This window comes from Rhinopithecus bieti, unplaced genomic scaffold (assembly GCF_001698545.2).
Source record: "Rhinopithecus bieti isolate Rb0 unplaced genomic scaffold, ASM169854v2 scaffold_39870, whole genome shotgun sequence".
NCBI classification, from domain to species: Eukaryota; Metazoa; Chordata; class Mammalia; order Primates; family Cercopithecidae; genus Rhinopithecus; species Rhinopithecus bieti.
Window position 1 is genome coordinate 2,498,737 of NW_016817144.1, and position 25,788 is coordinate 2,524,524.

General features: G+C 42.3%; 3 protein-coding genes and 1 pseudogene across 3 annotated transcripts in view; 3 read left to right on the forward strand and 1 right to left on the reverse strand.

Moving 5' to 3' along the window:
* CEP112 (centrosomal protein 112) overlaps positions 1–25,215 on the forward strand; it is a 567,381-nt gene extending 542,166 nt beyond the window's left edge. Inside the window, exons 26-28 of the mRNA XM_017855828.1 lie at positions 19,373–19,474; positions 23,608–23,672; positions 24,784–25,215. Of these exons, the coding sequence (XP_017711317.1) occupies positions 19,373–19,474; positions 23,608–23,672; positions 24,784–24,787 (171 nt within the window). The 3' untranslated portion in view covers positions 24,788–25,215. The remainder of the gene's footprint in view (positions 1–19,372; positions 19,475–23,607; positions 23,673–24,783) is intronic.
* LOC108517728 (dynactin subunit 6-like) lies at positions 5,028–8,419 on the reverse strand. Its single transcript, XM_017855817.1, is given in 3 exon segments — positions 5,028–5,454; positions 5,457–5,562; positions 8,402–8,419. Coding segments are annotated over 3 exon segments (549 nt in total). The 3' UTR covers positions 5,028–5,029.
* LOC108517752 (chloride intracellular channel protein 1-like) lies at positions 16,241–17,291 on the forward strand (annotated as a pseudogene).
* Positions 24,790–25,788, forward strand: part of AXIN2 (axin 2) — a 113,238-nt gene continuing 112,239 nt past the window's right edge. The window contains exon 1 of the mRNA XM_017855847.1: positions 24,790–24,873. The gene's annotated coding sequence lies outside the window, so the exon portion shown is untranslated. The remainder of the gene's footprint in view (positions 24,874–25,788) is intronic.

Here is a 25,788-nt window from a genome sequence, read left to right on the forward strand (position 1 = left end):
AAATACAAAAATTAGCAGAGCATGGTGGTACATGCCTGTAGTCCCAGCTCCTTGGGAGGTTGAGGTGGAAGGATCGCCTAAGACCAGGAGGTGGAGCCTGAAGTGAGCTGTGGTTGCATCACTGCACTCCAGCCTGGGTGACAGAGTGAGAACCTATCTGAAAAAGAAAGAAATGAGAAGAAAGAGGGGAGGGAAGGGAAGGGAAGGGGAGGGGAGGGGAGGGGAGGGGAGGGGAGAGGAAATCAAGATATATTAATCTCCAATCAGAAACCTTGAGTTAGTTTTTCCATTGTCTTCAGAATAAAGCCCAGGTACCTTGGCATAAGCTTCAAAGTCCTAACCACCTTGTCTCCACCTATCTCACTTATCCCCTGCCCACCCCATGACCTCCACCCATACTCTACCCTGTGACAGTCCCGAAGCATGCCACACACAGTCACAGTCACCCCTATGCTTCCTGCCCTTTCCCAGGCTAGCCGTTTTTTCTTCCTCTCATCCATCTTGAAAGTTCCTACTCGTTCTTCAATGTTCCAGTCAAATCTCATCACCTCTGTAAAGGCCTCCATTATCCTGCATCAGTAACATAGGAGTTACTGATGTCTCCTGTTCCCTTCCTGGCCTCTTATATGTCAGTTATGTATTTCTGAAGCTCCTTTTACTCCTCATGTAAAAGTATAAGCTTTTTTCTTTCAGAAAGCCTAAAGGAAGTCTTTTGATGATGTCACACTCCCTAAGTTTTAATCGAACAAAAATTTCTTTTCTCTCTGCTGTGTAAAGGTGAACAACTCCTGAATGGAGTCAGTGTTTACAATGGTGTTAAGAAATGTTCTGCTGTGAGGTTGTGGGGTCTCGGTTCCCTTTAGCTGGAAGGTGGGGGGATTTATGCACAAAATCTTCATTAGTGTTCATTCGAACTGCCTGAGTAAATCCGGGGTGCACCAGTGGGACAACGGCTGCCTTTGTCTTCCTATTTTGTGTTTTGTATAGAATACCATATCTGGCAACTCATGCCTTCTCAAACATAAGGAGATAATTGGTACTTTGAGGGAGAGGTTTATCTTATTTATAATTGTCAAGAGTTTAAATATGCAGAAAAGAAAGAGCAGTCATAGCTTGCCTCTTTTGAAAAATGCCCTCAAACCAGGTCAGAACTCTGTCTAAATCAGATACTTGAATGATATTTAACTGAAGGTTAGATGTGGATCTTTTATTTTAAGTTTTGCTTTAAAATAGGAAACTATATGTTTATGAACAAAATAATTTCTTCTTAAACTCCCCTGTCTGTAGCACTGCTGCTCACCAAAATCTCTCGTGATTAATCTGCTATCTAGACCACTCTATTTCCTATGCGGTGGTGATATTCAAGGCAGGGGATAGAAATGGCCTGGTCTTTCTTTTTTTTTTTTTTTCTTTTTTTTTTGAGATAGAGTCTCACTCTGTCGCCCAGGCTGGAGTGCAGTGGCGCAATCTCGCCTCACTGCAACCGAAATGGCCTGGTCTTCTTGCTTATTTTCCTTGATCTCAGCAGCACCTAACACCTACTTTCCCTCCTACTCTTGGGAACCCCAAAGCCTTGCTCCCCACTCTCCTAACTTTCATCTCATCTCTAGGGCCATTTCTGGTCATTCCCTGCTTCTGCTTCCTTCTCCTGCATCCTAAATATGGAAGTCCCTTATAGATGAGCCTTGGCTCCTGGGACATTCCTGTTCTCCCCTTTCCCCTTCAGAGAGCTCTTCCATTCCCAGGGCTGCAGCTTCTTCTTCTGGCCCGTGATTCTTGAGTCTCTAGTCCTGCTTTTCTCCTGAGCTCCACTTGCATATTTCCTCATGAATGTCTCCTCTGCTTCTCAAACTAAGTACATGCAAACCCCCAAACATACCTTGTGTCCTACCCACACCCAGACCAACTCCCTGTACTGTACCCATTGCCTTGTCTCTGCAGGGACATCACCCTTCTTCTAGGCATATGGCTGAAGCATATATTCTCATATAACTCATCTCTTGTTTCTATTCTACGAAGACAGGTAATTAATCAGCTTCTATTTTATGACCTTCCCATAGCCCTCACCTGAGATCAGATTAGGAGTTCCTCACTTTCCTAGATCACTCCAGCAGCTCCCAGCTGCCCCCCTGAATCCCAGAATCTCCTGTCCTGAGATTTCATCACAATACTTCTAGATCAATCCTCTTCCCTTCTCCACCTCCCAGTAATAAATGGGCACAGTACAGGGTTAGATGTCAGGTTTCAATCGTGGTTCCAACAGTTAACACACTGTGAACCTATTTCCTTCTCGATGAAGTGAGTAGATAATGTCTGTCTTCCAAATTGTATGTAAGAATTAGAATCATCACAGTATGTAAAAGATTATGCATCAATTGCTTAATATAGTATCTGGCACATATAAGGTGTTCATAATGTGGGGTTTTCTTTGCTTTTTCTATTTTTTACTACATTCCATCTCAATTTGTTGATATGACCTTTACTACCCTCCATAATTTCAAGGTGCCACCTACCTATTCAACAACAACTTTGTTCAGCCGTTTACTCATTAAAGCAATATTTACTAAGTATTTGCTATGTTCCGAGTGCTCCAACCTTACTTCTATGTACAAATTGTAAATATCAGGGAGACTCCAAAACCCCCATGAGTCTCTCTGAGTATCAGCCTTATTCTGTAGGTCTTCTTGGGTCTTTTATTAGCAAAGTCAGTTATAAACCTCAAGAGTCTTTCTCCACCTACCCTTTGGTTGGGGTTTTGGTGCTTTGTTGATGAAAACTACCTTTTTTAGGAAGTCTAGCCCCAACCAAAAAGGCCTAGTCACCCTCTTTCTGAGAGGAAAGTCAGACATTATAAACAGAAGTAAAAAACACCCTCTCCCTCCCCCAGGTTTTCCCCAAACGCTTTCAGGGATATACCTTGCAACATAGACAAGGTGCTTCCTTCCAACTTGTTTAAACTTGGTCCTCCAAATATTCACGTTCTTCAACACGTACCTGTCCAGACTTTCTACATTCAGCCTTTCTCATCCCATGCCTATAGAATTGCTGAACTGTTCAAACTGCTTTAGGACCTGTACCAACTCTTCTTTGAAAGAGTGGAGTATTCATAGTATATATCAACCTAAGCAAAGAAAACGTATTAGGAATGTTATTAGTAAGAAGAAAAACATTAGAAATGAGACCAAAAGTATATATTCTAGCAAGAAAGGAGCTGGCATTTGGTTTTAGAAGAAAAGAGGCATGAGTCATTGACTATCTCAACCATATAAAAAGTCTGATAGTGAGTAAACCGGAGAAGCACAGAGGAGGAAAGAACATGATGAAACCAACTCCCCTCCTTCGGGGTGAATCTCTAAGATCCCCTTTGATCTCAGCAGCCCTGTAGGCCCTGGTGTTTGCCTCCGACTTTCTCAGCTTTGAAGCCAGCCTACTTATTAATAGCCACTGTGCTGATTAAGAACTGCAATACTGAGATGACAGAATCTTCTCTTTGTCTTTAGGGAAAGCGTGTGTGATGAGTTTACTCTAGACATTCCGAAGACCTTGTCATTTTGAGACAAAGACTGACTTAACACCAAAGGTTGTAAGCTCTGTCTGATTCGTTCATTCATCAGCAAATATTTATTGTATTGAGTTGCTACCATGTGCCAGACACCAAGCTAAATGCTGAGGCCGTAGCAGTCAGCAAAACGAACACAGTCCCTACCTAGTGGAGCTCAGTCTAGTTGCAGGGGTCAACCAACTTTCTATAAAGGGCCAGATAACAAATGTTTCAGGGCTTGTGAGCCATAAGGTCTCTGTCAAGACTACTCAATACTGCCATTGTCGTGAGAAAGCAATCACAGACAATAAGTAAACAAGTGAGCATGGCTGTGTTACAGGAAATCTTTATTTACAAAAACAAGCAGTGTGCCAAATTTGGTCTGCAGGCTGAAGTCTGTTGACCCCTGGTCTAACAGATGCGACACACATAAATGTAAGTGAATATTTTGCATATTCTGTGTTGTGTCAATTCAGGCCGTTTGGGTTGCAAGGGACAGAAAATCTAACCCAAGCTGAAAAATCCAAGGACAGGGCTAACTTTAGGTATGGATGGATAAAGGGCTCAGTTTATTTTTCTCTACTTCTCGGTTCTTCCCCTGGATTGCCAAAACCCTCAGTTCACTTCTTACTGAGGGTAGCAAGATGGTTGTCACAATTCCAGAATGACATCCGCGGGAAAGTCTGGTGGGTGAGAGAGTCTGCATCCTTTGACTGTCAGTGACTCTGGTTACCTGGACTTGAATCATGTTCCCAGGCCCTAAATAGTTATGGCTCCAGATAATGTGATGTGATGATTGCCTTAGGGTCCTGTCACATACTCTACCCTTGACCCTTGGGTGGGACAGAGAATGGGAGAGGGGTAGATTCCAGTTACCAGAAAACTGGTGAATAATGCTGGAGTAAATGCTGGAATGAATGCTGCTGAATAAAATCTCCGCTACATGTGTCTTGTGAAATTCTAAATGAGTACCTCCCAAGGCCACATTTATTAATAGGAGCTCTGTAATATGGTTTCAGCTTTGCCATCTCCATCAGGAAGTAAAGAGTACTGCTTATATGCAAAATACTGTCCAAAATTTTAATATTCACATGTTTATTTTACATCACAACCTCAATTTTTTTTTCCTGTTACCAGCATTTTATTCAGTTTAGTCTATGCTAGAATATAAATACATAACAATATGTCCTTTCTTGTCATGGGTAGTCTTTTACATAACTAAAATTTGTGGCTAGCAGTTTATATAACAAAAGAAAGCTAAATCTGCCAATTATCAGAAAAGAAGCAAGGTTATAGGAAAATGATACATTTTATATGAATTACAAAGGACAGTTACAATGAAAATCCATTACTCTCCTCTCAACCCAATTTTACAAAATGAAGTCAATATGTATTATTCTGTGAATTGCTAAGAGCACATAAACACTGTGGCCCATTCAAAAGACAGCAGTCAAAGACAAAATGTTATCTTCATGGCATGTACTGTTCTTAGTTCTTTACTGGAGTTGAGCTTCCTTTCATAGTCTTCTTTAGGTGGTGGTAATTTGGCAAGATTTTCATCAAGAAATCCAGCTGTAATGTCTGGGGCTGCAGTCGCTCAGCCTGCACCCGACGAAGGCAGTCTGCACCATAGATCACCATATTCTCAGGGATGACTTCAAAAGTATTTAGGTTACAGCAAGCCCCAGTGAGGCAGCCACTTGTCAATATTACATTTCTGCCTACATATGCTTTTAATTCAATGACATTATTATCTCCCATTTTCATGGCTTGGGAATGACAACCAACTTCAAACACATTATTGGTGCCAATGATCATAGGTTTTGGTTCTGGATCTTCAGTGTCAGGATTGATATTATCCGAGGGAGCATTTATGATAAGGGCCTGTTCTTCTATTAGGTTCCCTTTGCCATCACTATTGGCCCGGCTTCCGCAGTAATTCGTGCTTTAGGATGGATCACTGTCTGAGCTCCTCTTCTGAGTCTTTGCTGCCATGGTACGGCCCCAGTGACAACCTCAATCTTATTCAGAATTTAAGTCTTTGATTCATGAACAAATTCAGACAGTTTATTAGTAAGTTTCTGGTCTTCGACTGTCTTACCCATTTTCTGTCTTTTCTGTGTGTGAATCCTTAGAGGTAGACTTACCAGACCCTTGTTTTCTTTTTGGTGTCAGAGAATCTTTTGAACTACCTGAAGCTGGATTTAGAGCATCTAAACCTAATTAAAGTGCTAGGTTTGAACCGTTCACTCATGCTAAAGCTAACTTTCTCTCCACGGGATCAGAAAATGGTCCTGAAAATATAACCCTTTCTAGAAACTAGTTCATGCCACCCTTCAAACAACAGAGGTCGGCAACTGCTTCCTGCATCAGCCACCCCCTTGCCTTGGAGTCCCAGACCCGTTAAGCAGCAGGCTTCGCTCCCTTGCGGTGGAACGGTTCCTATGAACAGGGAACGGAGGACTCCTATTGCGCTGCGTGCTTAGTTTGAGAGGACGCCAGTTAGAATAAAGTACCTGAAGAGGAAATGGTATTGAAAAAAGGGGGGAAATGAGTATTTTTAAGATCGTTAAGAAAATTGCAGTTATTTTTACATTTTCACTTTATATTTCAGAATCAAAGTACATGAGCTCTGTAGCAGAGCACCTTTCTTAAAATGGATTTTTCTTGGCAGTTGCTGTGGCAACGCATGATACCTTAACCCCAATAAAAATGGAATTTCTTAGAAGGCGGTGCATTTTCTCACCTGTACTACAGCATTTTTTTTGGCATCATCTTTTACTAGTATTTCTTTCATTCCTATTCTTTTTTTTTTCTTTTTGATGGAGTCTCACTCTGTTGCCAGGCTGGAGTGCTGTGGCACAGTCTCGGCTCACTGCAACCTCTACCTCCTGAGTTCAAGTGATTCTCCTGCCTCAGCCTCCCAAGTAGCTGGGACTACAGGTGCGCACCACCACACCTGGCTTATTTTTGTATTTTTCATAGAGATGGGGTTTCACCATGTTGCCCAGACTGGTCTTGATCTCCTGACCTCATGATCCACCCACCTCAGCCTCCCAAAGTGCTGGGATTACAGGCATGAGCCACTACACCCAGCCCTCATTCTTATTCTTGAAACCAAAATATACTCATTCCCCTAAAAAGCCTATGCAGAAACATTTGGCTGCATAGAGGCCCATCCTTCAGAAACATCCTCCACATTCCTGTTTATGTTACATCTGATCCCTCCCAGCAAGCCTCCTTCCTGTGCCCAGTTCCTGCCCACCTCCTCTGGTCCTTTGCCACCCTTCAGAAGCCCTGTGTCTTTTTGCTGCACTCTTCTTACACCAGATGGCCAATTGCAGTGCCTGACCTTGTCCACCCTCCCTCAGACTACATGCCATGCTCCAAAGTCACCTCTTGTTCTCCCTCCCCTCCTCCTGCCACCTTCAGTCCCCCCACCAGTCAGACTCACTTTGCTTAACGCATTCTGCTAAGCCAGGCATTCAGAGAACAGGTTCTGAATAAACTAATCCACAATGAGTAGAAGTATATGTTATTTTCCCTTAATCCTCCTATGTATTGGTGGAAATCCAGTTGAAAAGAGTTTTGAGCTGAGATCCTTCCCTTAAATTAAGTCATTTACAGTGAAGCAATGGTTCCCCACCCATGGGCCAGAGTTACTGACAAGGATCCGAGAAAATCCGTATGCACACTGCTATACAATGAATGTTTGTGTCCCCTCCCAAATTCATGTGTTAAATCCCTAATCTCCAATGTGACAGTATTTGGAGGTGGCCTTTGGGAGGTAATTAGATCTAGATGAGGTCATGAAGGTAGGTGCCCCATAAAGAGATGAATGCCTTTATAAAGAGAGAGAGAGAGAGCAGAGCATGTCAAGGAAAGGCCATATGGGGAGGTCCACATACACATTGCTATAAACTGGAAGCAGGAGGAGAGCCCTTGCCAAGAACCTGGCCATGTTGACACCCTGATCTTGGACTTTCAGCCTCCAGAACTGTGAGAAATATATGCTTCTTGATTAAGCCGCTCAATCTATGGTATTTGTTATAGCAGCCCAAACTAAGGCACTCACCAGCCATTGTTGGTAGCCTGGATAAACAGGCACTACTGTTTTTCAAATGTATATGGATTGTTTTAAATTATAAAATCTAAATTCATTTAAAATTGATTCTGAATTCATAGGAGCTTTTGATAAGGTACTTTCTCAACCCACAGATACTAAAAAATACAAAAACATTTCAATGGAGTCCTCAATTAATCATTAATTTAAGCAAATAATTTGCTATAAGGATTTCTAATGTTGCAAATAATTGGAAAAAGCAATAAAGTCTAATGATAGGAACTGGCTAAATAGAATATATATAAATATAATTCGTACTATATACATAATATGAAATAGATATAATAAAAATCTCCATTAAGTCATATAATGATAACTAATATTTATTGAACATTTATTACGTGCAACCCTTATACAAATTTTACAGGTATTAAATCATCTAATCTTCACAGTGGCCTTGAAAAATTATTTTCCTGATAAGGAAACTGAGGCACAGAGAAGTTACTCTTTCTGGGAGCACACAGATTTAAGGGCACAACTCAGACCCAGCTCCAGGCACACCAGTTCCAGCGTCTGGGCTCTTAATCCCTACACTTCATTAAATCAAAAGGTTACAAAACAGGTTGTCCTTTTCTACTGGATGGCTCTATTAGGGGATATTACCAGACACCCCCTCAGTTCCAAACACTCTACAATGATTGATAAAATATAAAAAGAGATCGCATTGTGGTTTTGATTTGCATTTTTCTGATCATTAGTGATGTTGAGCATTTTTGGCCATTTGTATACCACCTTACACTCTCAAGAATGGCCATAATCGGCTGGGTGTGGTGGCCCACACCTGTAATCCCAGCACTTTGGGAGGCCAAGGCAGGGGGATCACCTGAGGTCAGGAGTTCATGGTGAAACCCTGTCTCTACTAAAAATATAAAAATGAGTTGGGTGTAGTGGTGGTGCACACCTTAATCCCAGCTACTCGGGAGGCTGAGGCAGGAGAATCACTTGAACCTGGGAGGCAGAGTTTTGTAGTGAGCCAGATCATGCCACCGCACTTCTGCCTGGGCGACAGAGTGAGACTTCACCATCTCAAAAATAAAAAAGAAAGAAAGAAAAAGAAAGAGGAAGGGAGGGAGGGAGGCAGGGAGGGGAAGGGAAGAAGGAAAGAAGGAAGGAAAGACCATAATCAAAAAATAATAGATGTTGCTGTGGATGCAGTGAAAAGGGAGTATGTTCGCACTGCTGCTGGGAATGTTAACTCATACAGTCACAATGGAAAACAGTGTGGACATTTCTTAAGGAGCTAAAAGTAGAACTATCACTTGATCCAGCAATCCCATTACTGGGTATCTACCCAGAGGAAAAGAGGTGATTATATGGAAAAGGTACTTGCACATGCATGTTTATGGCAGCACAATTTGCAGTTGCAAAAATGTGGAACCAACCCAAATGCCAATTAATCGATGAATGGATAAAGAAACTGTGGCCTACATACAATAGAATACTACTTAGCCATAAAAAGGAATGAATTAATGACATTCACAGCAACCTGAATGGAGTTGGAGACTATTATTCTAAGTGAAGTAACTCGGGAATGGAAGACCAAACATCATATGTTCTCACTCATAAGTGGGAGCTAAGCTATGAGGATGCAAAGGCATGAGAATGACACAATGGACTTTGGGGGCTCAGGGAGAAAGGGTGGGAAGGAGGTGAGGGATAAAAGACTACCAATTGGGTTCAGTGTACACTGCTTGGGCCATGGGTGCACCAAATTCTCACAAATCATCACTGAACTTACTCATGTAACCAAATACCACCTGTTCCCTGAAAACCTCATGGAAATAAAAAATATATACATAAAATACATATATTTATAGAGAGAGAGAAAGAATTAGAAAGATGTAATTTTTTTTAATCTTGGCTCACTGCAACCTCTGCCTCCTGGGTTCAAGCAATTCTTCTGCCTCAGCCTCCCTGAGCAGCTGGGACTACAGGTGCTTGCCACCAGGCCCAGCAAAGTTTTTCTTTTCTTTTTTTTTTTTTTTTTTGGTATTTGCAGTAGAGAAGAGGTTTCACCATGTTGGCCAGGCTGGTCTTGAACTCTTGCCCACCTTGGCCTCCCAAAGTGCTGGGATTACAGGCAGGAGCCACTGCACCCAGCCAGTATTTGGTATTAAAAGCAAGACGAACATTTCTGTGATGTAGAAACAGAACAGAACCTGAGTGGTGAGTGAGGCCACAGCCTCCAGGTACTGAGCCCAGCAGCAGGCAGAGGCAGCTGGAAGGAAACCTGTTAGGGATGACAGAAGTGCTTCTTGCCAGGAAAGTGCCAGGAGCCTGGGTTGCAGCTTGAAAGCAAGGGCTGGTGTGGGGCCCGTTCTTGGGAATAAAGCTGGTGCCTGCCACACTCAAGGCTATGACTTGTCTAAAGGAGAGTCAGTTGGCCCCAACACAGCCTCATCATGAAGGCCTGGCCAAACTCCCTCCCCCTGGGTGCCTAGATCTGCACCCTCCCTGACATCACCACAGAGCAGGGACCCCCAATATCCAGAGGTCCAGATGGACACAGTGGCAAAACCCACACAACAAGAAAGAAGAATCAGAGAAAAGCAAGAACCATCCTAATTCACAGGGCACTGGTGAATGAATTGAGAGAAAGCAAACATGTCTAGTATTCCAGAGGCCAGGTGACTCTCTGGAGTTGCAGGTTAGGAGGTGAATAGGGCCAGACAGTACAGGGCCTTGTTGGCCATATACAGGATATTAATTTTGATCTTAAAGGTTAAGCAAATTCTGCTTGAAAAGCAAAACCAACTTACCAATATTGCAGTCATCCAGATGCAAGATGGATGTATTGAATGTATTCTGGACTGGGATGGTTCCAGTGGCAAAATGGAAAGATTCAGGAGATAACATCAATAGAATTCTTACGTAGTTTCCCTTGTTCTCTGCTGAACTGACCCCAGAAATGCTTGCTGGGCTTTGTAAAGTAATAGTCACACTTTTTTTTTTTTTTTTTTTTTTTTTTGAGACAGGGTCTCGTTCAGTTGCCCAGGCTGGGTACAGTAGCACAAACATAGCTCACTGCAGCCTGGATCTCCTGGGCTCAAGCAACCCTCCCGCCTTAGACTCTCAAGTAGCTGGGACCACAGATGCATGCCACCGTGCTCAGCAGATTTTTTTTTTAATTTTCAGTAGAAATGAGGTCTCATTATGTTGCCCAGGCTGGTCTTGAACTCCTGAGTTCAAGCGATACTCCTGCCTCAGCCTCCCAAAGTGCTGGGATTAGAGGCATGAGCCACCACACCTGGCCTCAGGCACACTTATTTTCCTGAACTGCTTCACCCTTACCTCAAAATGTGATAATAAATGACTATGCAGAGACATATAAACAACTACTGTAGCATAAGCCAGTGGCAATGCAATAGGAGGTTCCTCTCTTCTCAGCTCCTCAAAAGACAATGCTGTGTTGGTCACATTGGAGCTTGCAATAAAATAACTTGCATTTGAGGCCTGTGCCTAAGCTGATTGCACAGAGCTGTACATTTCAATCTTAGTTTTTGTTTTATTGTAAACAAGATGACATATTTGACATGGTTTTGACATATGGACATGACTGGTTGATACAGTGTTTGTTTGTTTTGAGACAGACTCTCACTCTGTTGCCCAGGCTGGAGTGCAGTGGCGCAATGTTGGCTCGCTGCAACCTCCACCTCCTGGCTTCAAGCGATTCTTCTGCCTCAGTCTCCCGAGTAGCTGGGATTACAGGCACCTGCCACTATGCCTGGCTGATTTTTGTATTTTTAGTGGAGATGGAGTTTCACTGTGTTGGCTAGGCTAGTCTTGAACTACTGACCTCAGGTTATCCAGCAGCCTCGGCCTCCCAGAGTGCTGGGATTACAGGCATGAGCCAACATGCCCAGTCAATACAGTGTTTTTTTGAATAAAAACATCATAAAATATGTTTTAGTTCTCCCTTCGCTATTTTTAATGAAATTACAGATTTTCGAGGCTCCCTTTTTCCAGTGTCACTTTGAATTTTTATCTCTAGGGACCCCTTGGCTCAAGTCAACTGCACATTCCATACACTTTGTAGTCTCTTATTTATGCAAATGAGCATTTGTCTGATTACCCATCATTTCAGTTTTACTTGATTGGAACATGAAACTCTAGTTAGGGATGGTCTTGGTCTTCACAGTTTACTTTAAAAGTTAAGGGAATCGGGCCGGGCGCGGTGGCTCAAGCCTGTAATCCCAGCACTTTGGGAGGCCGAGACGGGAGGATCACGAGGTCAGGAGATCGAGACCATCCTGGCTAATACGGTGAAACCCTGTCTCTACTTAAAAATACAAAAAACTAGCCGGGCGATGAGGCGGGCACCTGTAGTTAAGGGAATCATAGTGTCAGTGCCATGCCTTGGAGGGAAGAGCAGGCAGACTGTTGCCACGGAGCAGGGCACGGCCTGTTAGTCACGTGGGCACCATGTTATAAAGACCCCATTTCCACTCAGCTTACAGGAGTCTTATTACTAATTATGGAAATGTCATTATCACAATGTCCTGAGTGGGTTTCCTAATTTTATTTTGCTAAGGGAAAGAAGATGAAGGAAGGTAGAGAGAGAAGTAACCGTGGTGGAGAGAGGGAAGCCCCTCTCTTTGGTGCGATGTGGTTGAGGGACATGGAAGAGCACGTAATTATCCACAGTGCTTTTTGAGGATGGTGGGAATGGAGAGAGGATGGAAATGAGCCGCAGCAGAACAGCCTTTGAATACCTTAGTGTTTAATAGACATCACACTGGTATAATAAGATACTTTATGCTAATGAATTTAATATTCATATATAATGATAAAATACATGTATGTGTAAAACTTTTGATCTTGAATCAAAGGAATAGTGTGTCCATCAAACCCTTTGCTTAACTCCACTCAACCTCGTCTTGCTTCATGGTCTGTTGTAAGGCCAGATTGTTTCGGCAGTTCCAAATTCATGAATAGTCCATAAGTAAAAGTTCTCATGACCTCATTGTTTCCCCTTAAACACAGCCTGGGTCAGAGGTGGGGATACAAAAGCAGTAGCAAAAGCCAGGCATGGTGGCTTATGCCTATTATCTTAGCACTTTGGGAGGCCAAGGCATGAGGATCACTTGAGCCCTGGAGTTTGAGACCAGCCTAGGCAACATAGTGAGAAACTATCCATACGGGGGAAAAAAAAAATTAGCTGGGCATGGTGGCACACACCTGTAGTCCCAGCTACTCGGGAGGCTGAGGCAGGAGGATTGCTTGAACCTCGGGAGGTTGAGGCTGCAGTGAGCCATGACTGTGCCATGGCACTCCAGCCTAGGTGATAGAGCAAGACCCTGTCTCTTAAAAAATAAAATTAAATAAAAATAAAAAAATTAAAATAAAAAAAAAAAGGCTGGGCAGAGTGGCTCATGCCTGTAATCTCAGCACTTTGGGAGGCCAAGGAAGGTGGATCACCTGAGGTCGAGAGTTTGAGACCAGCCTGACCAACATGGAGAAACCTCGTCTCTACTAAAAATACAGAATTAGCCAGGAATGGTGGTGCATGCCTGTAATCCCAGCTACTCGGGAGGCTGAGGCAGGAGAATCACTTGAACCCGGGAGGCAGAGGTTGCGGTGAGCCGAGATTGTGCCATTGCACTCCAGCCTGGGCAATAAGAGTGAAACTCAGTCTCAAAAAAAAAGGTCACAAGAATCAAGAGTGATATATAGGAATATAAACTATTTCTTTTTCTTTTGTCATTTTGCCATATGACAAATTTACATGTATCCTTCACTGGTTAGATTTTGAATATGTGCCTCTTTGGGGAATTTGTGGAACTTTCAGGTCAGACATGTATATTGCATTTGTAGAGGTTTTCTCCAGTTGGTCATATATAAATCCGTAGTAAGCTAAAATTTTAAAATCAGTAGGAAGGTGTGGGGAGTCCTCTGGAACCAGTTGTTGTTTTCATGGTTGTCACTTTTTTAAAAAGATTGATGACTAGATGGATGTCTGGAAACACTGCAGTTCAACACCCCATCCCCTGTCCCTGGGCCCTGTTGTGCTGGTGAGAGCACTAGAACGTGGTAGCAAAGACTCCTCTAATGCATGTGTCTCTGGCATTCTCTTCCCCCTAGGGTGGACAAATCAGCTCAGCATTTAGAAGGATTATTTGAGAAACTGTAGAGCAAAGTGGACAATAATATGTGTTTGAGAGTCAGACTACCTAAGTTCAAATCATGTTTTACCTCTCTGTGCTTCCCTCATTGGGTCATCAGAAGGATTAAGTCCATATAAAACATGGAGAGTCAACACAAAAAGTCCTCAGTAAATGTTTGCTGGTGGTAACTTTATTAACCTCATAGAATGAAAACAGATTGGTTAAAGTTTTTCATGACTTTATTAAAGTAACAGGATTCAGCTTTATATAATGATTTTTAAATTCAGCATTTGAGCTTAAGGATTCAGGGTAGTAATATTTTCCCAGTTGACGGTCTCACTCATGCATGAGGTAATTTCATATTTTCCAGAGGCTTATTTTAAATTCATTCAAATTCACTAAAATCACAAAAACAAAGAATAAAGGAATAGACAGGAAGTATAAATGCACGAATCTTCAATAAATGTTGGAAAATGTAACTTCTGAATTTGAAAAGTGATGGAAGGAATAATGGTGATCAAAGAGCAACCTTGGACACACCCAGTCTTCTACTCTCGATGGCCTAGCCTCCTACTAGAGAGAAACCATCATATGTGAATAGTGGGCAGGGCGGGGGGAAGGAGAGTCAGGAGAAACCAGCCATGAGCATGAACCAAAGGGCTTAAGTACTTGGCTGTGACCTCCAAAGTGCTTGAAAACTGAGGGACATAGGCCCCCAGAGCAAATGAAATCATAGATTTGGTCAAAGAGTAACGAAGACAACAAAACCAAATCATAGCTGTGGCCTGACCCCAGCTACTCCTGCCACACCTCAACTCTCAGCAAATAGCTGGTTCCATTCAAAAATGAGGTGTAATTTTCTTTTGGAAAAGGAACTAGCATATGATCTTTGCTGGATTAAAAGAGAGAAGAAGAAAGAATGTAAGCAAATAATGTTCTGTATATCAAATGGAAAATTACAGTAGGAAAGTTCAGACTAATTATAGTTCTTTATAACAGCTCTTCACAGTGTCAAAGCATTCACAAAACACATTTAGACATCTCTCTCTCAAGGAAAATGGTGGAGGGCGATAGAGAAGTAGGAAAAAGAAGAGATATTTAAAGATGATATAAGTCAACAGACAGATGAAAAGTGATCTCTCAGAGCTTAGGAAAAATGGTAGACAAAAGCAAAAGATTGAAACCATAGTAGATGAAACAAAATAGGAAAATCATAACTAAAACCATCCAAGGAAATATAGTAATTAGGCTAGAGGCTATTATATAAAATGAAATGAAAATATAAAATAGATATACAATGATAAGAAGAGTTTGGTGCAGTGATGCAGGCATGTAATTCCAACTACTCAGGAGGCTGAGGCAGGAAGATCGGTTGAGTCCAGGAGTTGGAGACCAGCCTGGGCAACATAGCAAGACCCTGTCTCAAAATAAAATGATATGAAAATAAAAATAATAATAGAGAAAATGTTATGGGAGATTGCCAAAGAAGAGCCAACATTCGCAAAATTTTTGTCTCTGAAGAAGAGAACCAACAGGAAAAGATATATATATAGTCAAATACAAATAATCCTTCTAAACAAAGGAAACTTTTGTTCAAATAATGGAATGTAAAGGTAGAAAGGGCACACACAATGTCTCAGGAAAAATAATATAAAATAATTAGTATCAAAGCATTTCCCAGTGAAGTAACTAAATGAAGGAAAAAGAAAATCATAGCATCCAAGCAGAAAAAGAAAGTTATATTCAACATGAAAAAAAAACAGATTGGCCTCAGACTTTACCATGGCAATATGTAATGCCAGAAAACACTGGAGAAATGTTCTGAGGGGCTCAAGTAATCCTCCCACCTCAGCCTCCCAAGTAGTTGGGACTATAGGTGCACACCTCCATGCCTAGCTAACTTGATCTTTGTGTTCACAAAGTTATGAGAGAAAGAAAGTGGGATTGAAGCAGTTTTATACCCAGCAAAGTTGTCTTTTAAATATAAAGGCAATGGATAGGCTTTGTTCTATTTTTTTTACTGTGAATATACTTTATAATTTGTGTTTACAGTTGAAATTCTGGAAATTCAAAATCAACGTATTTGCCCATGAGCTTCTTATAAACACCAGAAAAAGTTTTGACCTTGTGTTCCCTATTGTTCTGCTGTGCTTTGTCCAAATGAACCTTTATGAGCTGGCTGCCATCCAGTTTCATGTGAGAAGACCAAATCCTCAAGGACTGCATTGTAAATGCAACCGAGCTAAGCCATCTCCAGCTTCAGAAGACCCTGGAAAATGCCAGACTTGAACTTGTCTGGCTTCTCATCATTGGGCTTCACCATCTTGGCAGTCAAATGGAACATGGCCTTCTTGCTGAGTGCCAGCTTAGGAAAACAGATAGACATTCTAAACAGATAAGGATGTAAGAAATAGTGCATGCCCCAGTTCCCCCAGCTATGGCCATTTTCTGGTCCCTAGCGCAACCATAGCTGAAGAACAACTGCAAGTTGAATTGTTCATGAAGGCTGGCAGTGATGGGGTCAAGATTGGGAACTGCCCCTTCTCCTAGAGACTGTTCATGGTGCTGTGGTTCAAGGGAGTCACCTTCAGTGTCACCATCATTGACACCAAGAGGCAGACCAAGATAGTGCAAAAGCTGTACCCAGAAGGGCAGCTCCCATTCCTGCTGTATGGCATGGAAGAGCACAAGGACACCAACAAGACTGAGGAATTTCTGTAGGCACTGCTGTGCCCTCCCAGGTACCCCAAGCTGGCAGCTCTGAACCCTGAGTCCAACACAGCTGAGCTGGACATATTTGCCAGATTTTCTGCTTACATCAAAAATTCAAACCCAGCACTAAATGACAGTCTGGAGAAGGGACTCCTGAAAGCCCTGAAGGTTTTAGACAATTACTTGACATCCCCCGACCCAGAAGAAGTGGATGAAACCAGTGCTGAAGATGAAGGCATCTCTCAGAGGAAGTTTCTGGATGGCAATGAGCTCACCCTGGCTGACTGCAACCTGTTGTCAAAGCTCCACATAGTACAAGTGTTGTGTAAGAAGTGCCGGGGTGCCGGGTGTCATGGCTCATGCCTGTAATTCCAGCACTTTGGGAGGCCAAGGTGGGCAGATCACTTGAGGTCAGGAGTTCAAGACCAGCCTGGCCTACAAGTTGAAACCCCGTGTCTACTAAAAAAATAATAATAATAATACAAAAAAAAAAATTAGCCAGGTGTGGTGGTACGTACTTGTAATCCCAGCTACTCAGGAGGCTGAGGCAAAAGAATTGCTGGAACCTGGGAGGCAGAGATTACAGTGAGCCAAGATCATGCCACTGCACTCCAGCCTGGGCGACAGAGTGAGATGCCATCTCAAAAGAAAAAAAAAAAAAAAAAAGTACCGGAGATTCACCATCCCTGAGGCCTTCCGTGGTGTGCATCGGTACTTGAGCAATGCCTATGCTCAGGAAAAATCTGCCTCCACCTGTCCAGATGATAAGATCAAGCTCGCCTATGAGCAAGGGTCCAAGGCCCTGAAATAAGCCCCTCTTGGGACTCCTTCAGCCCCCTCCATTTTCTCCACAAAGGCCCTGGTGGTTTCCACATTACTACCCAATGGACACACTCCAGAATGACCAGTGGGCAGGGAACCCTGGCGCATTTGTCCCTGGATGGTGTGGGGAAGAGGGGATGAGGGAAAGAAATAGGGAGCCTGGGTGAGATTTTTACTCTGGGGTGGGATGGGTAGGACAACGTATTTCAGTAATAAAACACAGAATAAAATTTGTTTAAAAAGGGAATAGGGCGTGCATGAGTTGTTTTTAAAAGAGTTGAAACTCAAACTTCCAGAGCCAGTGTTGAGTGATAGAAAAAAAACAATAATCTATATATAACCCACGAACCCTCAATAAATGTTACCCTGAGGTCTGGTTTATAAAGCATGTGTTTTGCTTTGCATTTTTCCTTCGTTTGAGTCAGCTAACTGACTCAAGTATGTGAGTAGCTGGAACTGGCTCACTTGGAAGTAAGTTGAAGAAGAGAAGATGAGAAAAATCAATAGATAGGAGAATCAACAGATATTTCATCAGCAAAGACTTTGCATCTGTGGGAGAGATCATATTTTATTATTTCTTTTTTTCCTTTAAGTATAAGTCACAGGATTATAGCATATCCCAAAAAAAGCACTTTGCCAAAAATTGAAAATTTGTATTCTAGAACAGTGGCCACAGGATTGTAGTAGGTAATGAAATGAATTGTTAAGCACATTTCTTCCTTAATTCAATTTAGTGTAAGAAAAGTTGGGTCTTAAAGACCGTTCATTTTAAATTATCTTCAGCAAATTGATAGGCTTATCCAACTCAACTCAGTTGTGCACAATTTTCGTAGTATATTGCCTATTTCCAGGTGTGTGTGATGAATCACTTGGTATGATACACTGCAACTCAGCTTTAATGTTTGGTTAAGTCATGCACAGCACATGCAACAGATTTTAAAAATAATTAATTCTATCATATCTCATAGTAGGAGGAAGAGAAATGCAGAAACACAGCTGGAAGAAGGCACCAATATCTACACATGCATATTCATGCCTCATCCATGCACATCATCCTGCTCAGGCATATTCTTCCAAAGGCTTTTCTTCTACCCTCTCACTCACTCCTTTAGCCTTGAGAGAGATGAATGGGATGAGCCACCGACCTGTTTTTTTTACTAGCCCAGTGAGCATCAGTTAGTTAAACACAGGCCCGACAGTATTCAGGAGGCAGAAGGGAACCAGGAACCTTCCTATGCCCAGTGCATTCTACCTGTCTACTTGTGTCAAAGGGGGTTGGAGACACCGCTATGCAGATTCTCCTTCATTCATGTCTTCATGATCATATGAATCACACTTAGTGCCCCAACTACCTGTCAGTTTGGGGGAGTAGGGATTTTTTGGGGGGTTTTGGGGGACAAAGTCTCACTCTGTCACCCAGACTGGAGTGCAGTGGCCCGATCTTGGCTCACTGCAGGTTTGACCTCCTGGGCTCAAAGGATCCTCCCACCTCAGCCTCCCAGGTAGCTGAGACTACAGATGTGCACCACCATGCCCAGCTAATTTTTATATATTTTTTAGAGATGCCCAGGCTGGTCTCAAACTCCTGGGCTCAAGTGATCTGCCCACCTCAGTCTCCCAAAGTGCTGGGACTACAGGCGTGAGCCACCACACCCTCAAGGAGTATTTTAATCAAAGCAGAGACATGCTATGAGTTGTCCTCAGATCACAGCTTAGTATGGTTGGAGTTCACATCCTGATCAAGGAGAGGCTGCAGGGCTGGCAGAGTGGGGAACCTCATGAGTGAAGAGGAGAAAACAATTATTTTACTTATCAGATGCTGAAAATTGTGTTCACAAGGATTTTAAAGAAAGCATTGTTACAGGGACTGTCTCTCTCAGAGTCATGGGGTCAGGCTGGGTAGCCTTTTGAGTTTTTAACTCTTCTTCTTATTTCATCTTTATTGTCTGGTTTCTGACCGTATGTAACAAACCTTTCATTGTGATGAACAGATACTATTCTGGGACTTCTTAAATTCAAAACAATCATTTATGTGGTAAAAAGATAACTCTTAATTTTTTTCCAATTTAGATAACTTACATACGACAAGAATATGAAACAAAATTGAAAGGGTTGATGCCAGCATCCCTAAGACAAGAACTTGAAGACACCATTTCCTCCCTAAAATCACAGGTAATTACTAGAATCAAGCCATTTTCCAAGGATTAGGTGATATGCATACTCTGAAAAGAAACTTGCAAATAAATCTGATTCCAAATTGATGCCAGAAATCAATGTGATGTCATTGTAAAACTTGCTACTCAGGATAAATTGTTTTCATTTTTTTAAATTTTTTTCTTGTTTAATAACTCATTGTCTCAATAAGAATTTCTTTGAAGCACCCTTAAAATTGAAAAGTTCAGTCAGTTGTAACATCAATTCATTTACAGTCTACCTTTCAATATAGCCTCATTCTTTTATTCTTGGTTTCAGGTCCGAAATGCCATCACTTAGCATATGGCTGATTCCTCACTGTGTAGAAGTGCAAAGAAATTGAAAGCACAGTTATGTTAGAAGCACTTTTATTCTGGTGTATTTTACATGGTCGTTAGAGATAACAAGATACATTCTATGTTCAAGGCAAAATAATGACAAGGTATTCAAACAATTAGGTTAAATAGTTGTTGTTGAAATGTATGGTTCTTGGCTGGGCGTGGTGGTTCATGCCTATAATCCTAGCGCTTTGGGAGGCTGAGGCAGGCAGACCTTCTGAGGTCAGGAGTTTGAGACCAGCCTAGCCAACGTGGCAAAATCCCATCTTTACTAAAAATACAAAAATTAGCTGGGCATGGTGGCCCGTGCCTATATTCCCAGCTACTTGGGAGGCTGAGGCAGGAGAATCACTTGAACCCGGGAGGCAGAGGTTGCAGTGAGCCGAGATCGCACCACTGCACTCCAGCCTGGGTGACAGAACAAGACTCTGTCTCAAAAAAGAAAAGAAATATGGGCCGGGCACAGTGGCTCAAGCCTGTAATCCCAGCACTTTGGGAAGCCGAGACAGGTGGATCACGAGGTCAGGAGATCAAGACCATCCTGGCTAACACGGTGAAACCCCGTCTCTACTAAAAAATACAAAAACAAAAAAACTAGCCGGGCGACGTGGCGGGCGCCTGTAGTCCCAGCTACTCGGGAGGCTGAGGCAGGAGAATGGCGTAAACCCAGGAGGCGGAGCTTGCAGTGAGCTGAGATCCGGCCACTGCACTCCAGCCTGGGCGGCAGAGCGAGACTCCATCTCAAAAAAAAAAAAAGAAAAGAAAAAGAAATATGGTTGGGTGCAGTGGCTCACGCCTGTAATCCCAGCACTTTGGGAGGCCGAGGCAGGTGGATCACCTGAGATCAGGAGTTTGAGACCAGCCTGGCCAACAGGGTGATACCCCGTCTCTCCTAAAAATACAAAAATTAGCTAGGCGTGGTAGTGCATGCCTGTAATCCCAGCTACTCAGGAAGCTGAGGCAGGAGAATCACTTGAACCTGGGAGGCAGAGGTTGCAGTGAGCTGAGATCGCACCACTGCACTCCAGCCTGGGTGACAGAGCAAGACTCCATCTAAAAAAAAGAAAAAAAAAGAGAGAAAAGAAAAAAAAGAAATGTGTGATTCTTGATGCGGTTCATGATGTAAGAAAACTTCTAACATATTTTTGCTACATACTTCTGTATTGTTTGACTGTTTTACATATTGTTGGTATCATGAGAAAGAGTTTGTGTATTCACATTTCCAATACACTTCGAATTTTATTTTATTTTTTTTCATTTTTTTGAGATGGAATTTCACTGTCACCCAGGCTGGAGTTCAGTGGTGCCATCTTGGCTCACTGCAGCCTCTGCCTCCCGAGTTTAAGCGAGTCTCCAGCCTCATCCTCTCAAGTAGCTGGGATTACAGGCGCATGCCACCACGCCCAGCTAATTTTTGTATTTGTAGTGGAGACGGGATTTCGCTATCTTGGCCAGGCTGGTCTCGAACTCCTGACCTCAAGCGATTCGCCCACCTCAGCCTCCCAAAGTGTTGGGATTACAAGCATGAGCCACCGTGCCCAGCCCACTTTGAAGTTTCAGACATACTTTTTCCTTGAAAAATTCCATGAAGGAAAGAAAGTATTTCTTTACTCCCTGTATCAAGTACTGTGCCTGGCACATAACAGGTGCTTAATAAATATATTTATGAATAAAATAAATGATATGGTTTGATGATATCCACGTTATCTATTTATAATATGTAAGATAAAATGTGGAACACATTTTAGCTGCTCCTTTTATATTCCCCTAGTAAAAAGTCTCTAATCTGATAATGAAATGTTCATAATCTCAATCCATATGCTACCATTTCCGATTGCTTCTATGGGCTATGAAATTTGCTCACGCCTGCATATAAAAATAAGTACTGGAGGAGAATGGGAACATACAAAGGGTTAAGTAATCTTTATTTACATGAAAAGCTCCACTCCAGGTGTGGTTTACCCATTAAGTTTGTAGGTGAGCTACAGATAGTGTCAGCTAGGTAGGACCTGATGCCTTCAGAGGGGTTTTTTTAGGAAAAGGAAAAAAAAAAAAAAAAAGAAATCTGAAAACTACCTGCAGGACTTCTATTATCATTCATATCATTTCACTGTAATAAAAGCCACTTCAGCCTCCTAAAACTGCAGGCTGACCCAGAAAGAGAGTGCTGCCAGCTGCGATAGGGCCTCAGAGTTGGCAGCTGCACGGAGGAGTCACAGGCCATACAGTGAGCAAATTTAGTTTGAAAGCACAGGTGCCTGTGTTTTTTGAGAATTGTTGGAATTCCGATTACAGAGCATGGTTGGGGGAGGGAAGTTGAATCAGTGTAATTCCTGCATCTGTCAAAATTATCAATTGTCCTATGGGTCACTTGAGCAATTGGATAAAATGAAGACGAGGGTGCCATACAAATCAGCAAAACCAGGAGGACCACTTTGAGATGCACCCATTTAGAAAGACTGTGTTTTCTTCTCTTTCAAGCACATTTTCTGTTCTGCCAGCTGTATTCTCTTGCATAACTATGTTTCGGGATCAACCGTTGCCATGGTTTCAGTTCAGACCAAAGACACAAGAATAAACAATTCTGAAACGATCAAATACCACTGACTCTTGATTACATTAAGCCATGGTATAAGTTAGCCCCAAACCATTTATATTGGGTTGTGTAAGGTACTTTTGAATCCACGCCTGATACAGGCATCTTTAATAGTATAGAAATGTATGCTTCACAATAATCAAATGCTTTGTAAAGATCTGATTGAAGACAATATGCTAAACAACGCAGTTTCCTCCAGCCGCCTAAGAATGGTGGTCTGGCAATTGTGCCTGCTGTGAGCTCTGCACTAGGTAGTTTCTCTAGTTGTTTCATGTCATCCTCATAACCCTGGGAAGTAGCTGTCATTAACCCCATTTCACAGATTAGGCATCAAGAGCTTAAGTAATTTTCCTAGAGCCACAAATGGCAAGCCAGGAATTGAACCCAAGTTGGCCTAACTCCAGACAAAGCTCAGGCTCTTTCCACTATGAAGTTCTGTCTCTCCAACCTCAGGGAATCCCTAGGATGGACTAACATTTCCAGAAAGCAGTAATTTTCTTTACACTCACTCACTCCTCCATTCATTCAACAGCTAGTGAAACCAGCCACATGCCCAGCCCTGTAAAAGAAACTGGGGTAGAGAGACAGAAAAGTCATTCTTGCCCAAGAGAAGCTCTCAGGTTTAGGGAAGACATATGAAAACAAATACCCACAAAGCAGTGTGAGAAGTATCAGTAATAGAAGGGAGGAACACAGAGCAGGGGACCACTGGCTTTGCCTGGGGCTAGGAGGCGGGGAGCAGTTGGGGAGGAGTTGAACAATTCCACAGGAGAGATGATGTTTAAACCAAATGGTGGAGGATGAATAGGAGACAGAAAGACAAGTGTTCCAAAGAGAGAAAATGGCCTGGGCCAAAGAGCGACGGAGTGAGAAAGACATGGTGTAGAAACAGCAGTGGTGGACAGGGCGTGAGGACAGGTAAAGCCACAGTGATGGGGGCGGGCCAGATCAAAACGGCGCTGCAATGAGGAGTTTGAACTTTATTCTGTCGTATCTGATGGATTTTCAATAAGGATGGGATGTGACCAAATGTAAAAAACACAACATTGACATTCAACAAATCCTCTGAGTTTTATCTGGGGAATTGTCTGAATTTAAATAAAATCGTACCATACTATTTGCACAATATTGACATGTAAGCCACGTCCACCTCTTCTCACACAAGGTGTCTTTTCTAGGTTAATTTTCTGCAAAAGAGAGCCTCCATCCTTCAAGAAGAACTGACTACATACCAAGGCAGAAGGTACAGCCCATAAGCAGGTGTCTCCTGATTAGTTTGTGTTGTGGCACCTGTGAGCCTCCTCGTTTGGCCTTTGTCTTTATTAAAATGCTTGGACATAATACAAGTTTTGAAAAAGACTTGTTTTTAGTAAGTAGCATGTCTTTAAGAAGTCACCCCCCTTCTCATCCCAGTGCTTCGTCTGTACTGTCAGAACAAGATGAGAGAATCTGCTGGGCACGGTGGCTCACTCCTGTAATCCCAGCAATTTGGGAGGCCAAGGCAGGAGGATCACCTGAGCTCAGGAGTTCAAGACCAGCCTGGCCAACATGGTGAAACCCTGTCTCTACTAAAAATACAAAAATTAGCTAGGTGTGGTGGCACACACCTATAATCCCAGCTACTCAGGAGGCTGAGGCAGGATAATTGCTTGAACCTGGGAGGCAGAGGTTGCAGTGAGCTGAGATCACACCACGGCATTCCAGCCTGGGCAACAGAGCAAGACTCTGTCTCGAAAAAAGAAAGATGAGAGGATCTGCAGGGGCAGGGCAAGTCCAGGCCTTACCTGGACAAGAGGACAAGACGTCTTGAGGCCCAGTGATGGAGTGAAGGAGACATAATCTTCCTTTAAGATAGAGAGATGTTGCAATGCTTGCTAGGATAGCTCACATCTTCAAAGTCCTTTCCCCTAAGGGTTTGGCGTTGTTCTCCAGACCAGAATAGATCAACAGCTCAGTGATCCAGCACTCACAGTGACTTGAGTACCCTCAGTGCTCTTTTTGCGGATGCATGAGACCTTTTGTAGTCAAAGGTTCCCAGTGACATCACTAACACAGATTATGTTTACCTCCTGTAATTCCATCAAACACCCTTCCTGTTTGTGCAGTGAAAGACTGAACTACTTATTTGGCTTTGAATTAAAAGGAAAGATCTTGTGGATCACACATTTTTCAAAAGATTCTGTTTGCTTGGTGTCAGTAAGATTTGATCCCTTATAGATAAGCATAAATGATGAAATTTTGATATTAAATATCCTTTTCAACCCCTATCAACTTCTCCAGAATTGGAGCTTATTTTTTGATTGACATACCTGTTAAACCTAGAGAAAGTCGTGACTGTGATTTTTGGTTTACAGGTAACTGCACAAGAGAATGCAATGGATACAATTTCCAGGCTGCGCTGTGGACTTCCTCCAGCAGGTTTGAAGATTTGGATATTGTAAACTGTAAGATCAGTGGCATTTTAAAAATCCTTAAATGTAATTAAGATCATAAAAACATGCATCATTCATACGCTAGTGGGGTGGTTTTATTTGTGTCTGCCTAAGTTATTTTTTTAACATTCCATTATTTTTGATTTTCATGTTTGTGTGCATTTGAGTATGTGCTGAGAACTGCTTATATTGGGCAAAGAAATGATTTCTTATGATACGCCTTGTTAATCCTTTTGCATAGAATTTTACTAGTTGCGTACGATCAAAATCACATTTATAGTATCATATCAAAAATTCTGACCTGTTTACACTTTTCATGTTCATGTTCATATATTATTAAAATATTATTTTGTACTTATCAGTTTTATTTCTACTTTTTATTGAACCTCATTTGCTAAAATAAATGTGACATATATATGGTATTTTTCCCCAGCAAATGCTAGCAATCTCAAATACTTCGGGAAAATATACCTTATATCATGTCAACAATCAAATCCATAATTAGTGCATGAATTGGTGTTTAGGATAAAATTGCTGGATCATCTGATATCAGTCCAAGTATTTGTCTCATTGGTCTCCAGTCACGTCCTGGAACCCTAGAGGCAGAATATGGTGTGACAATTTTAGATAGCTGCTGTGGTTTTATTGTTACTTTCTTGATCTGCCTTTTTATGGTGGTTGCTTTCATTATATCAATCGATGATCCTTAACAAAGCCTAAAAAATGTGAGGTGAGGTTATGAGGACACGACACATTGGCAAGTAGCCACAGAATATGCTTTACTTGGTCCAGTTTGCATGTGGGCACCACATGGTGTTACTTCCATGAGTGGATGGTGAAGTCTGGGTCCCTCTCCCCACCCAAATGCCCAAGAGCTGTTCTGCGATGATTGGTCAACCCATCTGCCAAGGAAATTTTGAATTGCGG